Source organism: Pleurodeles waltl, chromosome 2_2, assembly GCF_031143425.1.
Source record: "Pleurodeles waltl isolate 20211129_DDA chromosome 2_2, aPleWal1.hap1.20221129, whole genome shotgun sequence".
Taxonomy (NCBI): domain Eukaryota; kingdom Metazoa; phylum Chordata; class Amphibia; order Caudata; family Salamandridae; genus Pleurodeles; species Pleurodeles waltl.
In genome coordinates, this window is record NC_090439.1 from 729,658,836 (window position 1) to 729,678,023 (window position 19,188).

Genomic DNA, 19,188 nt, shown 5'->3' on the forward strand with positions numbered 1-19,188 from the left:
CGGTTCCAGTGGCTAGAAGTCTAAGTAAATGTTGCAGAGGAGTCCTGCTGGAATCTTGCACCTCGAATCTGAGGACCCACTAAAGAAGGAGACCCAATATTAGCCCTAATAGGGGGATTGTTAACTTAGCAGAGTGACCACCTATCAGGAGGGGGCTGTGACGTCACCTGCCTGACATGGCCACTCAGATGCTCCCAGTGGCCTCTGCCCACCTTGGATTCAAGATGGCAGAATCAACTAGCCACCTGGACAAGCTCTGGGCACCACTAAGGGGTGGTGATGGGCAGGGGAGTAGTAACTCCCCTCTCCATTGTCCAGTTTCACACCAGAGCAGGAACCCGGGGTCCCTGGACTGGTGCAAACCAGTTTATGCAAGGAGGACATCATATGTGCCCTTCAAAGCACACAAGTGGCTTGGGGAGGCTACCCTTCCCAAGTCATAACACCTTTTATCTGAAGAGAGAGGTTGTTGCCTCCCTCTTCCAAAAAAAATCCTTTGTTCTGCCTTCTAGTGCTTGAGCTGTTCAAGCAGCAGGGGGGCAGAAATCTGTCTGTAGGATGCCTGCAGCGCAGGCTGCCCGGGAAAACCCAGGCACATTGGTAGGAGCAAAGCGTAGTTACCTATGTCCAGTACACGGGTAAAATGGCTTACCCGCAGTCACAAAGTACAAGAAAATGGAGCTGGAGTTCGTGGGGACGCCTCTGCTCATGCAGTGGTGCCCTTACATACAGGTACTTGCACCCTGCCCTCTGGGCTAGGAGGGCCTGCCATGGGGTGACTTATAGTGACCTGGTGCAGTGACCTGTAGTGAAAGGGTGCATGCACCTTTACATGCAGGCTGCAAAGACAGGCCTGCAGACACCTTTTGCATGGGCTCCCATGGGTGGCATAATACATGCTACAGCCCATGGGGAACCCCTGGAGCCCCAATGCCCTGGGTACCTAGGTACCATATGCTTAGGACTTACATGGGGGCACCAATATGCCAATTGTGGGGTGCAGAAAGTCAGGGACAACCACATTTAGAGGGAGAGAGCACAGTCGCTGGGGTCCTGGTTAGCAGGATCCCAGTGAACAGTCAAAAAGACACCAACAGCAGGCAAAAAGTGGGGATAACCATGCCAAAAAGAGGATTCTTTCCTACAGTTATGATAACTAATCCATAATACTGCAAGAGCCAGATCGCAAGGTTGAGATGCTGTGGGCTAGGATGTCGGAGAGCGCCATGGTTTCGAGTGAGAAGGTCCGGTCTGTTGGGGAGCTTCTTGTGAAGAACTAGAGAAACTTATAGCACTCTGCTGTACCATGGCTGGCGCACCAAGGCTGGTGCCACTAAGATGAGAGTAAGGGAGGGTCTACCTCAGGCTTCAGACCACAAACGGAAGAGGCAGGAGTGGCAGAAAAACGTAGGTAAATATCCCAACCAGTTCATCAATAGTGCACTGGTAATGGACTGTGGCCGCCACTGCAGAAAATGCCCAAACCTTGCTGCCAAGCTAACATGTCTATATGTGGGAACCCGAAACACCGAATGTAAGGGACTAGGACCTGGAGTTTGCATTCCCATTCATGGACTTGTTGGTGCATCCTGCTGAGCAGGTTTTCCAGATTGTTGTCCACCCCAGGAGTGTGTTGGATGAGCAGATGCACTCTAATGTATTTCCCACAGCCAGGGCTACAACTGGACAGCCATGCTGAGTGTGTACCCCTTTGTTTTAGTAAGTAAAACATGCAGTTGTGTTGGCTGTGTGTATTAGTGCAAATGGTGTAGTCAGTAGCTCCAGATGGTTGATGCAGAGTGATTGCCGGGTAAACTTCTACTTTCCCTGAACGGTGAAGTGATTGAGATGCACGTCCCAGCCAGGAGTGAGGAGTCTGTGTTGACTGTTTCTTGTGGAATTTGGTCAAAGAAAAGGTTGCCCCTGCAACAGGTTGTGTTCCATGGCTGCAGATCGCAATGTGTGCTGCCCCAAACCAACACTAGATTCTCGAGTTGACCCTTGGTTTGAGACCACAGTGCAGCTAAGCACTCCTGCAATGGGGGCATGTGCAGTGAGGAACTATGGCTACGCAAGATGCCATCATGCAGAGGAAGTGCATCACAATTTTGTCAAATGACAATCTGGTTGAAAAATAGGCAGCATGTTTTAGAAGACTTGCATTTGTGAAGGACTGGGGAACATCTTTTGCGCCCATTAGTGTAGGATGGCACTGAGGAAGTGTTGCACTTGAAGGGGTTGGAGGTGGGATTTGGTCAGACTGATAGTGAAACCTAGACTGTGTAAGGTCTGTATTGTGGTCTCGATGTGTGCTAGGAATAGTTGGTGTGTTGTACTCTTGCCCAGACAGACGTCCAGGTAAGGAAGCAAGTGGATGCCACAATTCCGGAGACAAGCTGCTACCACAGCCAGACATTTGGTAAATACTTTTAGGGCTGTGGTACCCCCGAAAGGAAACACTTATCTGCTAATGTCGTCCACACAGCAAAAAAGCTCAGGTTATCTTCATTGCACCGGATGGGTGAGTTTGTGAAATTAGGTGCTGTTCAGATCGAGGAGAGTCATGAAGTAGCATTGCTGGAGTAGTAGTATGATGTCTTGTAGAATTACAATGTGGAAGTGCTCCGACAGAATGTATTTGTTGAGGGGGTCCAAGACAGGGTGGGGTTCTGAGGAAGCCATCCTTCTTGGGGATAAGAAAGTAGAGAGAACAGACCCCTTTTCCACAGTGTTGTTGCAGAACTGGCTCTATGGCCTCCTTGGATAGGCGGGCCATAATCTACCCCCCCTCTCCCCCCCCACTGCTGCCACAGAGGGCCACTGCTTTCGGGTGCAGCCCCTTTTACTCTATCCTTGCCATTATTGCCTAAAGAGGTTTCAGGGGTGGAAGCTTTTGCTGTTCTACAGTATTGGGAGTGTCAAAAGGAGACATGGGGAGTGGATAGTGTGCCCATCGCTTTGGCCATGTCAGTGTCTTTCTTGATTCTTTCTAGCATCTCTATCTGAGGGCCGAAGAGATGCTGTCAATCGAAAGGTACATTTAAGAGGTGCTGCTGGGCCTCCGGCTTAAAACCAGAAACATGTAGCCATGAATAGCGATGTAAGAAGATGCTGGAATTAATGCTACGAGCGGCTGGGTCAGCAACATCCAGGGCACAATGGATAAGGGTGTTCAAAATAATTTTTTCCTCTGTTACCAATTCCTGTCTATTCTTGTGGTACTGCTCTGGGAGATGTTGGACAAGTTCCGCCATCTGATTCCAATCGGCTTGGTCATACAGAGATAGTATGCCGATGGAGTAAGTGATGCGCCAACACGTAGTATTCTGTGCTGCCATCCTTTTAACCCAGCATCAATTATCTTGTTCTCCCTGTCTGGAGGGGGAGCATCACCTGTGCCATGTAACAAGTCAGGAAGTAACTGGCCTCGTATTTATGAAGGGTCATTAGGGGAGGCCTTACATTTCTTATCGACCCTAGGTGTAACTACCCTCACTTTAACTAGCCCCTTAAATATCTCAGTGGCCTGGTTGGGAACCCCTTTGAGTAAGGAAGGTACTGTAGAAAGCGTTGGGTGAAGAGGGTCACCACGAGGAAATACTCCTCCTTACGCTGCAGATGTATATCTACATTGTGGAAGGTAGCTGCGTATGAAGGACCTCATAATAAGAGGTGACATCATCTGGGGGGTGAAGGCTTTGCAAGGTATAGGTCTGGGACTGTGTCCGCTGGGGGTTCTGCATCATAATCATCCCATGGGTCTGGGCCCTCAGGCAAATGGGGGTGGGTGGGTGAGGAGGGGATCATGGTGCTGTATGGTAGCATTAGACTGTCCCCACCACCTAAGCGTGAGAACCCTGTGCCGAGTGCAGTGGAGAATCCTCATGCAGTAAAGGAGAAGGGGAGGAGGGAGTGGAGAAGGCTGAGCTGGAGGTAGTGGAGAGGTAGGCCTGTAATACCTTACAGGCATTTTGGGAGTGGGAGGCACAGGAGGGTTGAGGGCTCCTCAAAGGTCAATTTTCTCTTATGAGAAACAGAGTCCTTTGGTAGCAGTAGATGGTTCGCCAGGATCCACCCAGTGCCCGGCTGGGTGTGGATTCACTGCTAAATCATATCGAGATGTTCCTGCCGCCGCTGGAGAATTGGTTGGTCAAAGTCCTGAGAGTCAGCGACAGAAGGCAGTCTGGAGGGAGCGCAAGAGGGTCTACATCCAGATGACTCACGGTTGATCTTGACTCTGAATGTCTCTGCTTTGAATGATTCAAATCAATGTCCTTCAGCTCCGAATGCTTTAGGGCGGAATGTTGTGGCTATGAACACCTCAGGCCTACCCATTTTGTTTCCTTAGGGCAGGCAAGCATGCGTCTGAGTGTGGCGCAGAAGCGGCAGTCGACACTGACACTTCTAGGAGGACTTTGGCACATAGTATGTAATGGGCCTCTGGCCTGGCTCAGAATGGCGGTGTTGACCATAGCCTGGAGGTAGTGGTGCACTGGAAGCCTCAAAGGTGGAAGGGGAGCTTGAGGCTGGTGCCTCCAGTTGGTGAGTAGAAGGATGCCAGTACTCACTGTGATCTTCGGCAGATGCTGCGCAGGCAGGGGCTCTTCTGTTTCAACATCAGCCTCGGAGTCTATGCTTTCCTGAGAAAAATCCAGCTCTACTGTGGCATCTTGAGCACTTATTTGCTCTACATCCAACTCCTCTCGCTAAGTAAAGAGGTCCGCGGTATCTTCCTCTTGTTACTTTATTTTGAAAAAAATAATAAACTTCATCCAAGCGCACACAAGATAGTCCATTTAACATCCTAACCAACCTTCTACAATGGCTCCAATCCAAAGACTGCTCAGCCACTCTACATGTCATCTCTGTGGACATATAGGGCAGGCTTTAGTTGTAGCTACCTGTTGCTGAAGACTGCCACCGATACATAAAAACCTATCAAGTAAAGAAGGCTCTGGGTCACAAACTTGCTCTTGATTGGATGGCTTTGTCTCTCTCAATTCTCTGCTTCTTAGTCAGAGGCCTTTCCCCTAAACTTTGTCCTCCCTTCACCCTTGGATCATTTCTTCTCTGCCATTCTCTGATTGGATGACTTATGTTGTTTCACTGCTTACATTTAGGTAACTACTTTTCTATTGTGCTTTCAGCATTCCAGGAGAATTCATGTGTACACTAGCTCTCTCTTCCTCTCTACTGTGGGCTGCTTCCCCTTCATTCCTGCATCTCTACTCATCCTGCATTGGCTACGCTGCCCTCAGCCTCACTTTTTATTTTTATTAAATTGATCCCTTTCCCTCCCAGGCTCCTCTGTTACACCCCTGCTATTCTATAGTGGTCAATGCTTGAACTGTATTGGTAACCCCACCCCACTTCACCTATGCTATTCCTCTGCAGCACGCTTTTTTCTATTTTTTAGGAGGGCTCAGCAGAAGACATTTGCTGCTAGGCTCCTCCAGTTCTTAAACAAGCTTTGAGACACCTTTTTTACTAACACATCTATGATGGGTATCAGCAATTTTGGAACAGTAAATAAAAAAAGAAAACTGTTGCTGCCTTATGAAGCATTCATGCGTATGCCCTCACACAGGGGGCTGCTGAATGAAAGTCACAAGCGTGTGCTATACAACATGGACGGGCATCTTTTTTTGCAAATGGTGTTTGCCAAAACCAGTTTATTTCTTTATCAGCAAAAAAACAATGGCAAAGCCAAAAGTAGAGATTGATAGACTTTGGTAATACTTGTTATTTTTACTATTAGTAGTTTCACTCTAATTTTTGCATTATACTATGTCATCAGAATGTGAGTAACAGATCTGCATCTCGGAGAACTGTGGGCTGTCTGGAGTTTGCATTTGCACAGTTCTGGACTTTCTTGTAGTTTCAATTAGAGAAGATTTGTTTTATCAGGAACTCAGTATGCCTCACATCAAGTGCTAAAATCCACTGCAATATTTACCTGGCTGACAAGCTCTGGTATTCCAAGAGCTCTATCAATTTCTTCAAGGCCATCAAAGGTCCTTAGAGCCATATAGAGCTGATCCAAGAGGGTCCCCTCGTCACCGGCTTGTTCTGAGACAGGATGAGGACACATTAGCTCCTCTGGAGAACTGCCAAACTGTTGTCTGAAAAAGATGTAACATACAATAAAGGTTTAGCATCCAATATTTGAAAGAGGACAATATATTTACAAATTGTAATGTAAGATAATGGATGTCCAATATTTCTGCTAACTAATAATGAACTACCCGTCTAGAGAGGTGTATTCAGTTATTTCTGCATTAACGCATGGGGACTTGGTCTGGAGCTGTTCTCCCAGGAGAGGGTCAAGGCTTCATGCTCAGGGGATGAAGGTAAAATTGCCAATCTTCACAACCACCGCACCATAAGCTGATCACCAACTCCACTCATGATGATCTACTGAGGTCGACATCCGAACAGGCTCTCCAGAAATGACTCTCCAAAATACCCAAAAGGATTTAGGGAAAAAAATTGGCAAGTGGAGTTGGATTTCTTTACTACTCTAGTATGCACAATATCTGGCAGGTTGCACAAAGGCGGCAGAATTAAAAATTTCTACTGCAGAAGATGAGATCAGACTCTTCATCCTCACAACTCATCTAAAGTATTGAATTTCCCCCCAACTATAAAACAAAAGAGCAACACAAATCATTACAAGAGGCGAACCAATTACAATATATGCTGTTCTACCCAACTAAACTAAAGGTGACGCATCAGTGCAAATCATTCTGCTTTTACTCCCCTGAACAGGTATGGAAGTGGGTGAAAGAATGCCTAGACCTGCACATCCATAATAAAGCGAGGCAAAACCATGATAATGACTCAATGTCTAAGATCAGCCCTTTGCTCCAAAAGAAAGAAGACCTTTGAATAGAAGAGGTTGCCAGAAACACAGACATTTCAAAAGATGTTCAAATCACCTCAGGACCTAGTGACAGAGTTCTCAAATCAGACTCTTATGGACAAACTTAGATCTCCTTAAATGTGACAATCCAACTATAGAAGTGGTTAGGACAGTGACACAGATGTCTCCACGCAGATTATAGTGTGTGATGTCTTTGCAGGGTTAAGACTCCTTGCTATGCACTTTTACATACTTAGTAGAAGCAGCTGGACAGGTCGATGAACCCATGTTTCTGGTTAAGGGCAAAAGTTGTTTCATGTTTGGAAGTACATGGTGGTAGGTGATGGGGAGGCAGGGTACAGAAGTTAACATGCAGGGTTTTTGAAAGCCATCCGAGTTCAGATCCTTTAGGAAAGACAGCAATCATTATGGGGTCTCATAAGGATATTGAGGTTGTAGGTGTTTCGTGGAATCTCAACGGCCTTAGGAACAAAATGAAACAAAAAGGCAGGTTTACACTACATTAGGAAGCAGGCTGCTCATCTGCTTTTTCTGCAAAAGCCCCACCTGCTGGACACACAATGCAATTTCTTGGGCTGATAAGGTTTTACCAGAGTATATCATGCTGGCTCTATAAAGGTTTCCTGGGGTGTGGCCATTTTAATACATAGATTCTTGACACTGATGGTGACAGAAGCCCAGCACGATGCCCTAGAAGGGATAGTTTTACATGCAACTCCAGTTCTCTTGTAGGGGAATCTCCACTGAAGTCATAAGTACTGAATAGTCTGGCCCACATTCGGGGACCTCAGAGCACTTTTTCACAATATATCTTAAGTGTAGATATTCGCCTTTCGTCAGGTAGGCCTGCTGAGTCACTTAAGAAAGAAAAATATTATGCAGCCTATAGGAGTAGGCTACAGTGGCCCTTTTCTTCATCTTGTAGTTCAAAAAAAAAAAAAAAAAAAAGAGGCCAGGAGAACTGTATATGCATATAACTTCATGATGTTTTTGTAATACAGCATTAATCTCTTTTACCAACCCTTTTTAAATAGAGTATTGAGATGGAGAGCCAGACAGTGTTGCTCCACAGTCTGTTAAGAGTTAAAAATAGCAGCTGTGCCTTTAAGAGCCTAGGGACCACCAGTATCCCACCATGCTCAGCAGGTGACAGTTCCTTCAGTTCTTTTCGAGGTGATGTGTGAATGATAGATAGATCCCATTGTTATCTTTGTCCAGTCCACCGGGGAGGAGGGAGGGTTACTTGTCAGTGAAGATTCCCCTCTGACAGAACTGGAGTTACAAGTAAGAAACTATTCCCTCTTTCGTAGGGACCTCAATTAATAGTCATAAGCACTGATTAGAATAGCAAGCCCATCCCCACTAAGAGTGGTGGAAAAGAGAGGAAGAAGAGAACCATCTAGGCAAAAAGATTTCTTAGGGAGGCCTGTCCTACTTGAGCATCTGCCCTAGCATCAGAGTCCAGACAGTAATGCTTGGTGAATGTGTGAACAGACCTCCATGTGGCTGCTTCGCAAATCCCTGCAATGGGGATATTCCTCATTAAAGCAGCAGTAGCTTCTTTACCCCTAGTGGAGTGTGCTTTGGTTGAGAGAGTCTTGTTAGCTGACAACATAAGATGCAAGATACAATACATCTCGAAGTGGACTGTTTAGAGGTGGCTAGATAAAACTTTAAATCCCTCCTTACTTCTAGAGCTCTCAGCCTGAGTAGAGGGACTCTGAAAGAATGAATGTAGTGAAATGGTTTGGAAATCCGAAATAACCTTAGGTAGGAATTTTGGGCGAGTCCTCAACACCATTTTCTTAGAGTGAAATACTATGTATGTCATGTGAGAACATAATGCTTGAATCTCACTAACCCTGTGGGCTGATGCTATTACTAAAAGAAAAGCAGTTTTCCAAGAGATGTTGCATGGATGCCTTATGAATGGCCTCAAAAGGTTCTTGGCATGATTAGTGAAAGAAATGCATTAAGCTCCCAAGGAGGTTAAGGTCACCTAACTGGAGGGAAAATCTTCTTTAACCTTTCAAAAAAAATAAAAAATCTTGATTACAGGGATTTTGAAAAAAAGATTTGTGAAGGGCATTTTCTGTAGGCAGTAAGAGCTTCCAAATGAACTTTTATGGAAGAAAATTGCAAGTCAGATTTTGCCAAATGTAAAAAGTATGGAAGAATGACATCATCTTGGCAAGTTGTAGGGTCCACATTCTTGGAGGAACACCAGATGCAAAATCTCTTCCACTTAAAGGTATATGCTGACAGGTGGACGGCCACTGAGCCTCCTTGAGGATCTCCATGCAGTCTTGTGGGAGGTTCAAATGTCCATTCTGCACTAGTTCAGGAGCCATGTAGCCAAATTCAAAGAGGAGAGGTTCAGGTGTCCCATCTGGCCTCTGAATTTGGTAAGCAGGTCTGGTCTGCATGGCAGCTTGAGATATGGCCACTCCGACCAGTGAAGCAGGTACGCAAACCACCGCTGACATGGCCACTCCGGAGCTATCGAACCATCCCTCTCGAGTGTGGCAGTGTGATGAGGACTGCCAGGATCAAGGGGAATCGGTAGAGAAGCTTAAACCAATTTTTCTGACCAGTCTGTCCATAGGGCATTTGCCAGTGTCCCTGGTTGGAAGTATCCTGAGGTGAAGCTTCGGCATTTTTTTTCTGCAGTGGTAAACAAGTTGATGGGTGGAGAGCCCCATTACTAGACGATGTTTTGTACGACGTCGTTGTGTAAGACCCATTTGTGGTACTGGTGCACAATTCTGCTGAAAGCGTCTTCCTGAGCATTTTAGACACCTGAAATATGTGTTGCTGTGATCGTCAGGTCCCTGGCTATCAGCCCTTTCCAGACAGCTTCGTGAGGCAAGGGTCTGGACCTCGTACCTCTCTGCTTGTTGAAGTAGTACAGGGTGGTTGTACTGTCCTCTGAACAAGCAGGGATTTGGTTTTGAACGATGAACGGAACACTTTCAGGGCCAGATGGACTGCGCAGAATTCAAGGAGATTGACGTGACAGGTCATATCTTTCTGTGACCACTTGTCTTGAATTTGGAAGTGATCCATGTGGACTTCCTATCCTAGTATTGATGCATCTGTCACTTTTGTTTAAGGCGGAACCTGCTGATCAAATGACATTCTTTGAAGCAGGTTGGCTGGAGAATACCACCATCTCAGATTTTGTTTCACATGAAGTGATAGCCTTATCCTGTCTTTCCAGTCGCCGTCAGTTGGTCCCATTAGTCTTCGAGACAATCCGGGAAAGGGTGCATGTGGAGATGATCATTCAGTCTGAGGAAAATGCAGGACACAATTGAGCCGAGATGAGAGGATACTGCCCTCACCGTTGGATAAGAGACTTTCATGAGAGAATGATACTTCTGAAGGCTTAATAAGCGTCTCTCCACTGAAGGACACACTCTTGCCTGCATTGTGTCAATGGAAGCTCCCAGAAAATGCAATGTGTGGACTGGAATAGGTGTTGATTTGCTGAGGTTGACATGAAGTTCCAACCGTTGCAGGAGATTGCAAGTCCAGCTGTAATGAAGCTGGGCTTCCTAAGACATTGACACCTTGATTATCCAATCATCTAGGTATGGATGATGAAGATTCGGTGTTTCCTGAGGTGGGCAGCTACTACTGCCATGCACTTGGAGAAAGTTCTGGGTGCTGACTTCAGGACAAATGGAAGTATTTAGTACTGATAGTGATCCTGCCCCACCATGAACCTCAAGAACCTTTGATGTTTTCTGGCTATTGGAATATGAAGGTATGCATCTTGAAGGTCGATGGAACAAAGCCAATCCCCTTGGTTTAGTTGGGTATAGATTTGATGTGATGCTAGCATCTGGAACTTTTCCAGCTGAATTCATTTATTGTCTGTTTTGAGGTTGAGTATGGGTCTGAATTCATTCTTGTCTTTCTTTTTCACCAGAAAGTATCTGGAATAAATGCCTGTTCCTTGTTTGTGTTGAACGGGTTCCACCTCCTGTTTTTGTAAGAGGATGCTGACTTCGACCGTAGGGAGATGGAAATTGGATGGTTTCAGAGGTATGGATGGTGGAGGACTGGTGAACCCGAGACAATACACATTCTGCACATTATTCAGAACCCAGGTGATTTTTGTTATATTTTTCCACTCTATCAGATAGTGTGAAATGCTTCTTCCCACAGGAGTGGGCAACAGAAGAGGGGAAGTCATAATTTAGGGTTTAGATCCTAATGGTTGATTGCCCTCTTGAGCAAGCTGCTGGGTGGTTGTTTCCCTAGTTTGCTTACGCTGGTATTGCGGATAGGGTCGTTGATGATGTGACTGTTGGAAACCTTGATACCATTGAGGGGTTCACACCTTCTGAGTGTAGAAATGGCGCTGATACAATTAGAAAGATTACCTCTGCTCTTTGGGTTCCTCTAATCTTACTGCGTTAAGAGTCTCCATTTCAGCCTTCATACATGCCATCTTGTCATCTGTGTGGCATATAAACAGGGTAGAGCCGGAGCATGGGAGATTTAGCATTCTCTGTTGGGACCCTGGCTTCAGGGATGTGAGGCAGAGCCATGAATGTCTTCTCAAAGTGATGCCACCACAGTAGTAATGTGGTGCTATTAAGAAAGAGTTTGTTGCAGCACTTGTTTTATTGGAAATCATTAAACCTTCACTGAGTATTTCAATGAAGTCTTCTCTTCTCTTCTCTTTTGGGAGAGGTTTTGCAAACTGTTGCATGGATTACCATAACGCCCTATCATTACGGCTGAAAACAGCCGTTGCACTGGCCACCTGCATGGTGGTTGCAGCTGAGCTGCAAACGTTTGGACTCACTGAGTCCAGCTTTCTACTCTCCTTATTAGGAGGTACTGTAGAAGTAGGAGTAGTGGCACAATGCGTTTTTGCCGCTACTAAAATCACTGTGTCTGGAGACAGTTATTGTCATTTTATTGATCAGTTAATGAAAACCATTACAAATACAAGTAATAAAACTCATGTGAAAATCATTTTAAACTTAAAACGGTGAAAGAAAAAGACTAAAAGTTATGTGCTCTGCTGTCTCTTCCACTACCTGGGCTAGTGCCCTCCTGAGTGCTGTCACATATTTTGCACATCTGGCCAAGGCCCAGGGAGCAGAGTGTGAAAAGCAAAGGTTAGATACCTCCATATAGGACCAAGCTCCGTGAGCCAACGCCAATGGTATTATTAACTGTCTTCTTTCAGCTGCTAGGGCAGGACAGCAGCACAGCAGATGTAACCCGGTTTCTCGGGGATAAGAGCAGAGTCTACAGGTGCTTTTTTGCCTGTGTGTGGACCAAGAAGGATTAAAGTCCTTAATTGGGAGGGCTAATGTTCGAATGTAGAGAATTTGATGCTGAATGGCTGCATTTATTGCTGCTAGGAGGTATGGTTGAGGGGCTCCAACCAAAGAGTCATTTAGCACAGGCACAGTTGTGGGTGATTTGGTTAACAATAAGTCAGACTCACAAGAGAGTTCCTTTGCTCTTTTGTTAATTAGTGTTTTGCAGGCAGCGTAAGTCAGTGAGTCTGATAGCTGGATGGAAGGTCTTCTGCGCATTACTTAATTGCGCATGCCATGGATCGCCAGGGGTCTCGAATATCGTTCTCAAGTATGGTTTTAATGTAAGCAAGTTGGCCTTCCTGAGACTGATGTAATATTTCAAGATTCCCGCTTGGCAGTCTATTAGTTGTGACTTTAGGCCCAGTTCCAATCTGAGTCTGGCGCAACGTGTGCACTTTGGTTGTTGTAGAACTTTTAAATATGCCCTGCAATGGGCCTGTTCTATGGTGGATTCCAAGGACCCCAGAAATGCCAGATAACCATATTGCAGAGCTGGTACTAATGTCACCTTTATTACTGTCAGTACTGGTGCAGCTGAGGCGCTTCTGAATTCATTATTCAGTTTGGCAAGCTTGTATGCTATGGAAGCGGCTTTTTGTCTGATTGTGTTTTCCTGTGCCCCTGCTGTGTTATTTTCTGTGAACCACACCCCCAAGTAGTTGTATTTTCTGGCTGTGCGAATGGTACAACTTCCCAACCGCCACGTAGTGAGTTTTTGTGCTTATACCTTCTGAATATTAGGACTTTGGTCTTTTCATAGTTGACCTGCAACTGACTGTCCTTGTTAAAATTATTCAGGGCATTTAAAGCTCGCTGTAGCCCAGTTTTCGTACAGTCCATTATCATAATGTCATGCGCATACTGAATGATTTGGAGTCTTGTGGGGCCCAACTTCAGTAAAACCAAACCGCTAGCTTTCAGTATTTCTCCAAATCTGCAGTGTACAAACTAAACAGTAGCTGTGCCAAAACACAACCCTGCTTTAGGCCTCTGTTCGTTTCTATTTTCCATGATAGTGACACGGGCCCGGTACAGACCCAGACCCAGGTACTGGAATAGAGTGAAATGATGGCTTTTAGAAGGTGTGCAGGAATGCCCCATAGTGATAACTTTTTCCACAGGGTATCGTGATCGACCCTGTTGAGGTCTGCGCTGTAATCAACAAAACAGAAAAATAACAGCTGGCAACCATAGTTGACTGCCTGATGCTATAAGTATGCAAGCACTACGATGATGTCCACTGTTGAGGCCCCCGCTCTGAAGCCAGATTGAAAAAAATGGCTAAATTTGGCGCTCTTCTACCCAGGCTTCCAGCTGATCCAACAGTAGTCAGGCATACATTTTAGCCCCCGCATCCAGGAGGGCAATTAATCTGTAGTTTATTGCTAGAGAGCACTCCCCCTTTTTTGTAGATTGGAAACAGTATAGAACCTCTCCAGGACTCCGGGACTGTGGTCAGGTAGTATGCATTATTAAAATGGTCTGTCATCTTCTCAGCCCAGTCCGATCACATTTAAACAGTGTAGCAGGTAGACCGTTGGGTCCCGGTGCCCCGTCCTTCCTAGTCCTTTTTATGACGTTCTCAGTTATACTTGTGGAAAAGGTGGTTGAAGTTGTAGGAGAAAGATTGTCGCTTTGGGTGGGTCAGAGGGTACTGAACGCTATCCCAGCTATTGCTGGCGAAACTTAAAGATGGGTCGGTGTTTGTGTATAGGGTAATTACATGCGAAACCCATGCAAACTCCGATACCCCGTTCTCTCTTGACTTATGGCCATTTCTTAGTTTGTTTACATAGTCCCAGAAGCGGGCATGATTAGGGTTTTTAAGAAGCTGGAATAGGGTACCTCAGTGCTTCCTGACTTTTTCCCCCTTGTGCTCCTATACCAGTTTCTTACGGGAACTTCTGCTATTTGATACCTGCACCGCTGTGTCTGGTGTGGGCTTTTGCCTATGTCTGCGTAGGGCTCTGTGGAGTGCCCGCCTTTTTTCGAGCAAGTTGTTGTCCATGTGTGTTGTTGTGCCTCTTTGGGCCGGGGAGGTAGCTTGAGTGTGCCGCAAGTTGCCCAGCAGCAGTTTGTGCAGATCATCCACCGACTTGGTCTACCATTTTAGGGAAGTAGTTGGTGCCCGCAGCTGGCCACTTAGCCATAGGGTTATTTTGGAAGCATCTTCAGGTCTCCATTTGATTATTTTCACCAGATGAACTAGCTCTGTGCCCGTTGAAAACCCTACCACTACCTGCTGTTCGGATGCTTGAGCTTGAAGTTCAATTGTACCTCTCAGTGGATTGTGGTCACTCTCCACCCTCTCAGTAATTTCAAAGTGGCTGACACTCTGCTTGAGCTTTTCCGATAGGTAGATGTAATCAATGGTAGAGCCACCCTTAAAAGATGGAGGAAGGAGGCACCCAATCTGATTGTCCCTTTGCTCCTGTCGGGCTGACTATAGACTAAAGGTTGTGAAGAAGTTTTGGAATACCTGACGGCCTCTGTCCAAAGGGAAGTCCTCTGTGTGTGCATCAAGCCCCTGTATGTTAAAATCACCCATCATAATTATTTTGTGACTGGGGTGGCTGAAGATGACCCTTTCCAAGCTTTTCAGGAATTCAAGAATTAATTCTGCTTTGGATTTGCTTGGAGCATTTATGTAGCAGTTAATTAATAGGAGATCTAGGTTGTGCTTGTCAATGGTCACACCACTGATTGTTACTTGGGCCATTTTGCCGCTGGTGAGCTCAGTAGTTACCAGGCGAACCGCATGTTTAATAAAGATTGATTAGTCCACCAGACGGTCGACCAAAAATGCTGGAACGCGTGGCTGACTGGTTTCTTGCATGCAAATAATATAATTGGATTTTAAATAGAACATGGCCACTCCAGATCTGCAGATACTCCTGAAGCCTGCCACATTCCTTGACAGAATGGACAGAGTTTTCCATGCTTGTGTAAAGTGGTGCTCTATGGTCCCCATGGTGCTAGGGCCAAGACCTTAGCTCTTCCTGATCCCTCCGCTTGCTTTGCGGGTGTGTCTGTGTAACTGTGTGGGCTTCTCTTCTGTTTTGTGCGCAGACTATGGTTATGGTCTGCGGAGCCACAGTTCTATTGATCGTGAGATTCTGTCCCCCACCTGAGCCTCTTAAAACAGATTTCCACTCTTGTGAGGTAGCAGTGTTTAAGAGGATATATGGGTATTTATAAAGTGGGGGGATGTGTAGTTCGATGCCCCAGCCTGCGAACAGCTCCCTTGCTTCCCAGACTGCTGTCCTCTGTGCCGCCGTTTTCCAAGTTGTTTTAGTGATCTTGTTTTTCCATTCAGTGCCGGGTGGCACAAGCCTTAACCATTCCATATCTTCTGAGGTAATATGCCTGAGGGAACGAAGTTTAGTAAATAGACACAATAAATTCCCACTTTTAGAGTATCTATTGGCCCTCTGAGGTATAATGTGGAATAAACATGAGGTCTAGAGAATCCTGCTGCACAGGGTCTTATGTAGCTTGACCGACAACTGTCAGTGCTTCCGAGCTGGCCCAGTGAGTGGGGACCTCTGCCATTGAAGGCGTAGTGTATTGAGTTTACCGCTGGGAGGAGAGCAGGCTCTGTTAGCCACTGGAGCAGTGATTTGAGCGGTTTCTGTGGCTGAAATAGTTGTGCGCTCCTTGTGGCCATTTGCTGCTCTTGGTAATTAATATGTGTGCTATGTGACATTGTATTCTCCCTTGCCCCTATCGTGGGGGTACAATCTGTTACGGGCCTTTCAGCAAATGTATACGGGGAGGGCCTTGCGTGTTGAGTCTTTTGGTCCTTGAAGGAGGGCTGGGCTGGTGGGTAATGCGAATGGGCCGCTATGCCTGGTAGCAGAGGTCAAGCCCGACCCGATTGTTTCACCTGCGTCCTGGCCCCCGGAGGTCAGCGTTATTTGCGCTACTGTTTGATCTTGTAGTTGAACCTGGGATGAAGACCGCGAAGAGGAAGGTGAAACTTTCCCTTCCCTGTGTCGCAGGGCCATTTCCAGTTCCTCCTCGAGTTCGTGTTGCTGGGCTATTCGTGAGGTGCGTGCCTGAAACTTTGGGAAGTACTTCACAGTGCCCTTGATTTCTGTTGCTTGTTTTATGCCCTTTGACTGATATAACTTGGGTCCTGTGTTTCCTGGCTTGTTTTTTTAATTTCTTTCTTGCTCTCCTTGTAAGGGCTGTAGCTGGCTCTTGGGTGGACGTAGTGGGGAGGGTATGTGATATCATGGATTCACCGAGAGTTGTAGTCTCACCTTCGGCTGTGTATGCCAGTTTTTCGCCTACACAGGACATTGTGTCTCTGCCTGGGCTGGGTATGGTGCTCAAAGGGAGGCCATTCGCCCCAGGGTCTTGCAATAGTGAGCTGCTTGTATTCACGCTTGCTCTGGCGCTATTTTGGCCTTGGATGTGGGCTGTTTGGGAGAGGTGACCCCTTTGGTGGGGCAAGGTGGGTATTGTGGCTTTATCGGTGCTTGGTGTTGACTGCTTCTACTAATTCAAGCAGAATGATCGGTAGGTCACAGTTTTTCAAGGATCGAAGAGGACGGACATTGAGCTCCCATCATTGTAGTGGCAAGAGATTCATGATATTTGTTACCTTTGTTCTAACATCAAGCAGATATGTGGCCAGCGACTGAAATAGGTCCAGTTGGAGCTCCATCTTGTTAGACGGACATAGCAGTGCCCTGGCTAGGATGTCCTGGAAGGCTCTAATGGCAACCAGCTCTTGTGCATTTGTGGGACACTCAGGAGTTGTACTGACCGATGGGCCACCTCCAGCCCCGTCCTTTTCATGGTGTTTTGTTGCTGTTGTGGTGAGAGAAAGAGTTCTGTTAATCTGCTCATCTAAGTTGCTGAGGATCTGCTCGGATAGTGCCCCTAGCTCCTGATCTATGAGACTGGACCTCCCTTCGATGATTGGCAAAGTTGATGGTTTGCCACAAAGTGAAAGCTCTGGGGGGTTGGCTGTCTCAGTCTGCTCCGCTTGCACCAGTGACCACTCAGGGTCGCCCATTACTTGTGCAATTGTGGTGACATTGTTCATTGCTGGTTTTTGTTCCTCAGATTTATCTGGTTGGCCGTGTCTGCTGTAACAAATAGACCTTTGTACAACAATGGTTGCGGTGAGACCACTGAAGAGGGGAAATCCACTGCAGAATTGTAACACTGAATGGCACTGTCTACTGTGGTGGAAAAGACACTGGTCAAGGGTGGCAGCTGTGCGGTGCAAGCTTGTGACAAGGATGTGTTATAGACTGACGAGTCGTGGTGGACAGTTGTTAGCAGAGCTGGGCATGAGAGGGATATGTGGGCGCTGGTCCCTTCTGTAGGGCTGGCTGTGTCTGTAGATGTATCTGGCGAGCTCATGCCATGTGCGGGGATTTGTTCCTCTATGACAGTCCGGCTGTTGGCTTCCTCCTCTGTTGCATGCAACCTTACATGCTTGCTTCCCCACTCTGGACTCCCTGTTGTCGTACTGCGCAGGAATCGGACTATGGATTCCCTTCCTTCAAGTCGGACCTGTCTGGCCTGTGAAACTGCCTGCTCCGGGAGAGGCTCTGCCTTTTCGGGCTCCCTGTCGGCTGACGGGTTAGTGGCGGGCCCTCCTGGACATTTTGGTTGTGTGGTCGAGCAATCCCCCATTCCTTGTTGACAGGTATTATATTTCCTTTTGGGCATTGCCCTCGAGGGTCGCAGGTTCCTATGGAGGTTGATGGTCTGGAGACAGGAAAGTATGGACAAAGGTAAGATCTTGGTCCGGAGGGAGATATTTGTTTTAGAGTATCGACAGAGCTGGTTTAACTGTGGCTGGTTCAAAGAGATCTGGCCCCAGAGGAAGTAATGGCCGTGATGCGGTCCTGTTCTGAAGTGTTTCAAAGATCACTGAGGTTGAGGGGGTCAGAGTTGACACAGGAATGTTAAGCTTTGCAGCTCCTCTCTTCGGAGATGAGTATGTGATGAGGGCAAGGAAGCATCAGTAGCGGTACAACATCAGCCCTCAAGGACTAATGTAGCAGTATGTCAAAACTTGTTATCACTTAACAACCGGAAGTTCTCTTTGCTAGATATACTCACAACTCCTTAACTCCACAAATCTTTGGCCGTTTGTGGTGTTATTAAAGGATAAAGTGCTATACTGTCATGCATGCCCAAATCCGAGGCACCACTTCCCATTGAGCTAGACCGGCACGCTGCGGTCTGTAACGCAGCAGCTGAGAGTAGGGCTTTGACTCTCCCTGGCCTGTCGAGGGAATGGTCCAGATTGCGTGCAAGTTGCTGCAGTCCCTCTGCGACGCCAGGGCAAGAGCCCCGGCAGCAGGTATCACCTGCTCCAGGAGTATCAAAGAAGTTAAAGCGTTGCTTATACAGCACTTTGAGTTTAGCGGGGAAAATCAGTGCATAAATGAGGCCAGCTGCGCAGAGGAGGTTTTTCACTTTGGTGTTGGGGACATCACTGTGCGCAGCCAGGATTTTATAACTTGTGTTGGGTGGGTGCCCTCCGGCAGTCCTACAATGCTACATTATTGCGGCACACCCTCTCTTCAGCATCCTCGGTGCAATCCTGGAACTGCTTCAATTGTTTGCGCAACTGTGACACCATGGATGTTTGTTCTGCTAAACCTGGTTCTAGCGTCAGTGTTTTTTTTACCTGCTTGGACTCTGTGTCAACTCACGATGTTCGTCTTCCATGATGCTTATGTCTGTGGAAGGAGTGCTAAGTTATAACTACATAGCGGGCTCTAGAGTCACGAGTCTCCTGCAAGATTAAGCCTAACTTGTCCATGGAGGGTGTCTCTTCTGTAAGATGTACAAAGTCTGCAGGCATTATTGTGGAAAGGTCTGAGGGAAGAGTATGAGGTGAAACCCCTTATCCTGACCAGGTGCGCCCTATGGTAGCTATGTGACTCTGTAGTTTCCAACAAGTGAACTAAATTATGGAGTTAC

At 46.7% G+C, this 19,188-nt stretch overlaps 1 protein-coding gene across 14 annotated transcripts in view; it reads right to left on the reverse strand.

The window, feature by feature from the left end:
• Nucleotides 1-19,188, reverse strand: part of NCOA2 (nuclear receptor coactivator 2) — a 1,057,595-nt gene that overhangs the window by 233,264 nt on the left and 805,143 nt on the right. For all 14 annotated transcript variants that reach the window (XM_069220319.1, XM_069220317.1, XM_069220318.1 and 11 more), the window contains one exon: nucleotides 5,957-6,122. In XM_069220319.1, coding sequence (XP_069076420.1) covers nucleotides 5,957-6,122 — 166 coding nt within the window. The remainder of the gene's footprint in view (nucleotides 1-5,956; nucleotides 6,123-19,188) is intronic.